Genomic DNA, 7,924 nt, shown 5'->3' with positions numbered 1-7,924 from the left:
TTTGCGAAGATCCTTTGTTCTCAGGGCTATGTTTTGGTTTATATGTTTTGCTTAGATACTTTTATCTCCATTAAATAATACAAACTGTGATGACTCCTCTTATGGGAGAATTTTGGAGAATAGGATTTATGTATTTGTGTCCCTTTGGGTTTCCTTTGGGGTTTTCCTTATTTTTATCATATGTATATATTGCTATGCTCGGACCGGTTATCTTCGCAGCCGGATCTTGAGTCTTGATATTCCTGTTTTTGACACTCCTTTGTATATATATAATCACGCGTTGGTTATCCTTGTTCGTTACGTTATCGATCGGAGTGTTGCGCTTTGAGTTGCGATTGGTTTTTGTTTACCCCTTTTTCTACAAAGGCTCCTAATTATAATCAATCATTCATACTACTATACGTACTAAAATTTTATTTTTAGAGGTCGTAATACCTTGCCATCTCTGAATTATGACTTAAGCATAAGACTCTGTATGGTAGGGTGTTACAGGTTCAGCTTGCCTTGCACACATGTATCGATCCTTATGTCGGGCATCTAGGTATGATTGTAAGGACATTGATGGTCCTATGCCATTACTCCTTGTATGGGCATGGTTACGAATGCCATCAATAGGACCACTGCCGATGGATACTAGCTTTCCACTTGCTCGCAGGTAAAATTTAGCTAAGATGTTGATTTAGTAATTTTTACTACAGTAATTGAAATTACGAATGACTTATGATTTAATTTGATGTGGTGAGTGGTTGATGGTTGAAATGATTTATGAATTGAGGGAACCCTTAAGGGTGGTTAAGTCCAGTTTTAGGGGAGGTTATGTCCAAATTTTTATAAAAATATGAGTTGTTGCAATATGCTAGGTGGAATGATTATCAATCAACTATCGAGCACTATAAAAATTGGACAACTACTGACGTCAGGAGAAGGTTGGACGATCTTTCTCCGGACGGGGTATGTGTTTCGTCATTTAGATTTGATGTTATGCTATATTAAATTCATGATTGCTCATTTATAACTTTGAGACTTACTGTGTTTTAACAGTTTGTGTGGGATGCATACAGTCCCAATCGAATTGCACCAAATGTTATTCCATTTGAGATCAACGATGGTGCAGAGCTCTGGAGTGCGACTGTACCTTTAATATGCTTTGAGACTGTGGAGTGGCATCCCACTGATAGAGTCAGAAGACAATTTGGCTTTCATCAAGACCCGCCAGTTGAACCAATGAAACTCGGCGCGTCCCACAACATAGTGTTGATGGGACCCAAAAACAAAAACTGGGGCATAGAACACGAAAGATGGATCTCACAGTGGTTAAACAGTCCTGCATCCGTATTAACCGGTGCACATGGCGACCATTATCAACATTCTGAGCAGTACATGGACTGGTATGTTCGTAATTTCGGTCATCACCTGCGTCTCTCCGAGCATGCCAGCGAAGAACAGCAACCACAGCAAGAGCAATCACATCAATAAGAGCAACCAACTCAGCAACAACACCCACCATGGCAAGATCAACAACCATATTCACAGCCATATACATACCCACCGTATCCGTACCTACCACATCCACAAGCATATGCATACCCACCATGCGCACAACCATATTCACAACCTTTCACTCAGCCTACTATATCATATCCACCATACTCACAGGAATATGCACAACCTTTCACTCAGCCTACCATACAGCCATACACACAGCCCTCTACGATGCACGAGGAATACATACCAACCCAGGCACCGCACTATTCGTTGACACAAATACTAGGGACATCGACACATGATGAGGAACAGTATAGGCATATTATTGATTGGGTTCAGGGTCCTGAGTCATCTCAATGGGTAGATAATTTATTCTCTACTCAGGACCCTGTACAGGTGCCGGTGCAACAAGAGGGTCCTGGTCGATTATCTTTGGATGCAAGTCGTCCACCGTGGTCCTTTTCTGAGTACTCTATGTCGAGGAGCTCTGTTGATTCTGGTAGGAGTGTCCATAGGGGGATTGGATGTCGGCAGACTCCGACACGGATTTCTATGCCCAAAGAGGATGAGGAGGAGATTGACAATGTGGTTGATGAGACTTGTGCAAGGGAGCATGAAGTCGATCAGCTCGGTTTAGTTCCTGATGCGGTTGATGAGGGCGGTACAAGTGATGAAATGGTTGACGAAGCTGGTGCAGGTAATTTGATTGTTATACATTGAATGGGATTGATATTTATGTTTATGATACATTATTTAGTGATATAGTAATAGTATTGTGTTAAATTATTTTTGGCTGTTGATTTAGGTTTGCTATTCACCCTATTGTTTTTTGATTAGGGTTGGTATTCATATTAGTGATACATGAGTATTGACCAGGGCTAATTTTTGTTATCATTCAGGTGCCCAGGATAAGGGATATGATCTTAGGATTGACCCAGCTCGTAAAAGTGCCTCTAGATGGTCTCCGTCAACCATTAAAAAGAGGGTGAAGAAAGGATGTTCCAAAATGGCACGAAGCATGAAGAAAAATTTCTCTAAATGAACCATTGTAGTAATATTTATTATACATATATAGAGAGACTGTTGTTTAATGATAGTGCACACTAGGGTTTAGATTGTTGTGAACATGGTTGATGAATTGTTGAGATTGAAAGAACCCTAAAGGGTGGTTAAGTCCTTTTTTAGAAGAGGTTATGTCCGAATTTTTTAAAAATGTAAGAGTTTAACTATTGAATTGTGTGAAATGTGACTTAAAAGAACCAAACTTCAACTGAATATCACCTAAACAAGTTAAATGGACAACACTAAAAAAGAGATTAAATCAATTACATGGATACAACTAAAATAAGAGCAACTGAGTTAAATGGATACAATTGAATACAAGAGTAAATAACATAAATGGGACAATAAAAAATCAGCCAAGTTGACAACTACTCATTCGGAGCCGAACCACTAGCACTAGCTCCTCCACGATGCGGGCATCTACTTCGGCTGTGACCCTCACCACCACAAAGTCTACAACGCCTAGGACCACGTAAATCACGCATATCCATTTCATTCAAGAAGCGTGTTTTTTTAGGACGACCTTTGGCCACTCGCCTGAGGTGAGGATTTGGTACTAGTCGTGGTCCTTGATACACAGGCCATGTTGTTGGATTTCCTAGTGGTCTGAATCGGGTTCTATACACCTTTCGGATCTCTCCATTGTATATACCTTATGCACATACTGCTTCCAATCTAGGCGCTGGTTTGCACAACAGGCAAATACATGGCGACAAGGAATTCGATCGACCTAAAACTCACCACAATTGCAATGTCTTAGACGCAGATTTACTGCAAACTCTAAACCGCTGGGCATCTCCCGTACTTCAAAAACTTCGTTCTGCCTGTCAAATAAATTAACTTGGATATTTTCTGATGCCGTTTGATTAGACTGGATTTTCTCAGTTGCATACTCGGAGAATAGATGACCTGCACTTATACGAGCCTCGGCCTCGGCCCTCTTCCTTGTGAACAAGGCATTAAGTCTGTAAAAAGTTGCCTTGACAAGGGCTGTCACAGGAAGATTACGTGCTCCTTTCAAAACTCCGTTAATGCACTCCACTAGGTTAGTGGTCATGTGTCCCCAACGATGTCCCTCATCATATGCCAAGGCATATTGTGACCGAGGAATATTGTCGAGCCACTGCTTGTAAGTCACACCCCGCTCACAATATCTCTCGTAACGCATGTTGAATTCATGGATTGTTCTAGAATAGCCTGCCATAAGAGAACAACGAAATCCAGATAATACCATCAGTTTATTGTTAACTTTTTACCGTCGGTCACAAACTGCATAAAATGTAAATAATTTATTTACCTATGTTGACAATCAGCTTCTGCATTCCTGGCGCTTTGAACCTTCTCAAGAAGTTAGAAGCTATGTGCCTGATGCAAAACATGTGAATAGCCCTCGGATATTGCCATGCTCCATCACTACGACCTACAGCTGAGATAATGGACTCGTGCCGATCAGATATAAGACCAACACCATCTCGATTAACTACATGCGTTCGTAGATGGCTAAGAAAAAAGTGCCAAGCATCGGCGGTCTCACCCTCAACTATGGCAAATGCAAGAGGCACGATATTCCCATTTCCATCTTGTGATACTGCAACCAAGAGAGCCCCTTTATATTTTCCATACAAGTGTGTGCCGTCTACCTGTACCAGCGGCTTGCAGCTTCTGAATGCTTTAATACAAGGATAGAAAGCCCAACAGACTCGCGTCAAAATCCTGAGATCCTCAACCAACTCATCCCCTCGATAAGCATATGCAGTTTCGTACTCAAAGCTGCTGATGGTTCTTTTGCAACCATTGCTTCAAACCATGTCGGCAAAGCTTCATAAGAAGCTTCCCACCCACCAAATATTTTCTCAACTGCTTTTTGCTTGGCCAACCATGCTTTGCGATAACTTATTGTATAGTTGAACTTCGACTGCACTTCAGCAATTACAGATTTCACCTTCAGAGATGGGTCGGCTTCAACCAATGATTTTATCGCTTCTGCAATTGTACCAGAGTCCAGTTTGGCATGATCTTGAGAGATGGTAGATCTCATACACGTGTGACTACCGTTATACCTCCTTATCACCCAACAATACTGTCTTTTTATAAGACTAACTCTGATAAGCCAATCACAACTTGTTCCATAATGTACGCATTTAGCATAAAATGTTGTCGGTTCAGATTCATACACTCTATAATCGACGCCCCTCTGAATAGTATACTCTTTAACTGCTGCAATCACAGCTTCTCTAGAGTTAAACTCCATTCCAACGACGAATTCACCATCTACGATAACAGTAGGAACTGCACGAATGATAAAACAAAATAATAATAATAATAATAATAATAATAATAATGATAATAATAATAATAATAATTTCTATAACATCCGTTAGATAATGATACTAATAATAATATTTATAATAATTAGTGTTAATTATAATAACAATAACGTACCTATACTAATAATAATTCAAATAATTCTTGTAACGCATAATAATAATAATAATAATAATAATAATAATAATAATCACCATTGCATAATAATAATAATAATAATAATAATAATAACCTCCGTTTCATAAAAAGACTAATAATAATAATAATGATAATAATAATAATAATAATAATTTCTATAACCACCGTTGCATAATAATAACAATAACAATAACAATAACAATAATAATTCAAATATTCTTAACAACAACAATAATAATAATAATAAAATTACCTGTATTGACATATTCAAGAAATTTTGGATCATGCATGGCATCAAGATTCAAAGTATGCATAAACGATGGTTCTCCCGATGAATGTTGATCCACTAGTACATTAGCATTCTTCCACATCTTCAGTTGGACCAACAACTTCATAATTACCTTCAAACTCTTCATCACTTTCGGTATTATAACCCATCCAGTCTATATTGGGTTCCGGAAAATCAATATCTTCAATTTCTTCGAACTCAACATATAACTCGATAAGTGAGGATCGTGCTCTAGTTTGATGGTAGGTCGAAAACATTCCTTGTATACTAGCTTCATCAGCCACGTGCATTACTTGAAATTGAACGAAACCACCAAATACTAACAAAGGCTGCCTATATAAAATATTGGTCACTCTCTTCCGGCCTTGCTGACCTACACTTTGACAGAGTACACTCTTAAGTCCTTCATATGTTATTGAAAGAGGAACAATAATAACACATGGATTCTCACACAAAAAACTCACACCCTCATATGTATCATACAAAACCTGACCATTGAAATATATTTTTAAACTAACATAACTCTCCATTTTATACACTTATTACATTTACCCACAACTTATTTCACTCAACAGATACAGAATAATTTCAACTGCTAAAGAATGAAGAACAACTTCAGCAGCTAAAGAAGTAAGAAGAAATTCAATTGCTAAAGAAGAAAGAGCTCTAAGCTCTCTGAAAATTTGAAGGCAAATAACTTTGTGTTGTTCACTTTCTACTCTACTCAAGGTGTTTCTTGCATAACACTAGCATACCTTATATAGCTAATTTTAAATTTTTTTATTCATACTTGTACTAAACGTCACCACCGTTTTGACCATTTCCAACGGTAAAATTTGTTTCAACACAAAATGTCACCACCGTTTTGTGTTTTTAAATTAAAAAATTTTTGCCTCCTACACAAAATGGCAATGCCGTTTTCAGCCATGCTTTTTTTTTAATTATTTATTTCAAACAAAACGGTAGTGCCATTTTGGTTTTATTTATTAAAAAAAATAAATTATGTACAAAACGTTGGAGACATTTTGTATCTTCTGACAAAAAATTCTTTCTCTCCCATAGCAGTGTTAAACTCACCTAAAGAAAAATATTAAAGAGAAACACACACCTTTTCACAATATTTAAAAAACTCAGCCCACAATGTAACCTTTAAAACTCTAATTTATTTTTATTATTTATAGGAGTTCCAATCTTCTTTATCTTTCTCTTTCCTTCTTCTTGTCTTTTTTTATTTTCTTTTTCTTCTTTCACAAATTTAAATTCAAAAGACCCATTTTATAAAACTTAAAAAGAAAAAAAAAAGAATATCTAAATAAATTTATGAACAAAATATGGCACAGAAGGTTTGCTACAAAAAGCTGTTACAGAAAAGCTATTTCAAGCCTAATTTGGAGCCCAACATAAATATTTCATTCTTTCTTTATCTCTTGTTTTTTTTTTTTTATCAATTTGCATGATATGTAAGAGTGGTAATATGCACTTTGTCTACAAATACTTAACTTACTTAACTTGATCTAATTTAGTCGGATAAGATTGCTAATTTAATCCACAGTGAATAGAGACAAATACTTAACTTGACTTAATTTAGTCAGATAAAATTGTCAATTTAATTCATAGTGAATAGAATAGGGTGCAGGTAGGATTTTCGTACGAGTTGAATAGGGTGTAGATTAAATCTCAACTCTACTCGATCAATTCAAACCCTATGTATGTATATGTTATATACTTATATAAAAATATATTTCAAATAAATGTTGAACTAAAGACCTCTCACACAGTCTTACTAAATGCAAAATTCTTAACCACTAAAAGAAGATCATTAATTAATAATTTAATATTTTTTAAAATAAAAATTAGTTCTATTTTAAATTATCATTAAGTTATATAATAATATTGTATCTTTTTGTAATATGCAGGTAGGATCGGATATCCACAAACTAAGAACGAATAAAGTTAAAGTTGGGATCTCATAAACTCACGGATAAAATAAAATTAAATTTATATAAAAATTTTAACTCGAAATTAAGGTTAGATCCAAACTCTATTCCACCTTACTTACTACCACCCCTAATGATATGGGAGTACGAAAATAAAACGTGTTGGGCAACATGCGAATGGGTTCACATTCGATGGGATAGTTTAATTAATGAGGTGAGGGTGTGATGGACAAGCAATGCAATCAAGTGGGAAGTAACTGAATCCTCATCACCACGTAGCATCGCATTTGACCATCAATATCTACTAAATCAGCAATATTTGCAATGAATCTTTGAATGGAATGAAAATTTAAATTTGTGGAAAACGAAGAAAAAGAATATAAGAAAAAGAGGATGAAAAGACTGGCACTCAGATAAATAATGAGAATAAATTAGAGTTTTAGGAACTACACTGGATTCAAAAACAAATCTTACCGCATCAGTTAGTCGTTGTAGTGTTCACCGTGGCAAGATTTCGCTACCTCAGTATTTCGTTCACCGACTCAACACCATAAAGAATTGAGAAACTAAAATAATGTCCGGACGTGTATCTAGGGCACCACTATAAGGTATTTTGAATTCCGGGAACTAAAATGGATAATGACGTTAATTTCAAAAACCAAAATGGAAATTTAATCCATATCAAACA

The 7,924-nt window shown here is 36.3% G+C and overlaps 1 protein-coding gene across 1 annotated transcript; it reads right to left on the bottom strand.

Annotated features, from left to right (window-relative positions):
* Positions 1 to 2,899: 2,899 nt before the first annotated feature.
* On the bottom strand, positions 2,900 to 5,589 carry LOC107478147 (uncharacterized). The gene is made up of 5 exons (XM_016098294.1): positions 5,412 to 5,589; positions 4,279 to 4,836; positions 3,845 to 4,135; positions 3,289 to 3,744; positions 2,900 to 3,009 (listed from the first exon to the last, which is right to left on the bottom strand). Exons 1-5 carry the CDS (start codon positions 5,587 to 5,589, stop codon positions 2,900 to 2,902), a joined length of 1,593 nt encoding a protein of 530 aa, XP_015953780.1.
* Positions 5,590 to 7,924: the final 2,335 nt, after the last annotated feature.

Source organism: Arachis duranensis, chromosome 3 (assembly GCF_000817695.3).
Source record: "Arachis duranensis cultivar V14167 chromosome 3, aradu.V14167.gnm2.J7QH, whole genome shotgun sequence".
In the NCBI taxonomy this organism is placed as follows: Eukaryota; Viridiplantae; Streptophyta; class Magnoliopsida; order Fabales; family Fabaceae; genus Arachis; species Arachis duranensis.
This window is presented reverse-complemented; position numbering and strand designations above follow the sequence as displayed.

Excerpts from the sequence above, each read along its gene's own strand:
- LOC107478147 (XM_016098294.1), bottom strand. The coding sequence starts at position 5,589 with ATGCACGTGGCTGATGAAGCTAGTATACAAGGAATGTTTTCGACCTAC. Across the intron at positions 4,837-5,411 it reads AAGTGATGAAGAGTTTGAAG|TTCCTACTGTTATCGTAGAT; the intron begins GTAATTATGAAG and ends TCATTCGTGCAG. Across the intron at positions 4,136-4,278 it reads TATGCTTATCGAGGGGATGA|TATCACAAGATGGAAATGGG; the intron begins GTTGGTTGAGGA and ends TCTTGGTTGCAG.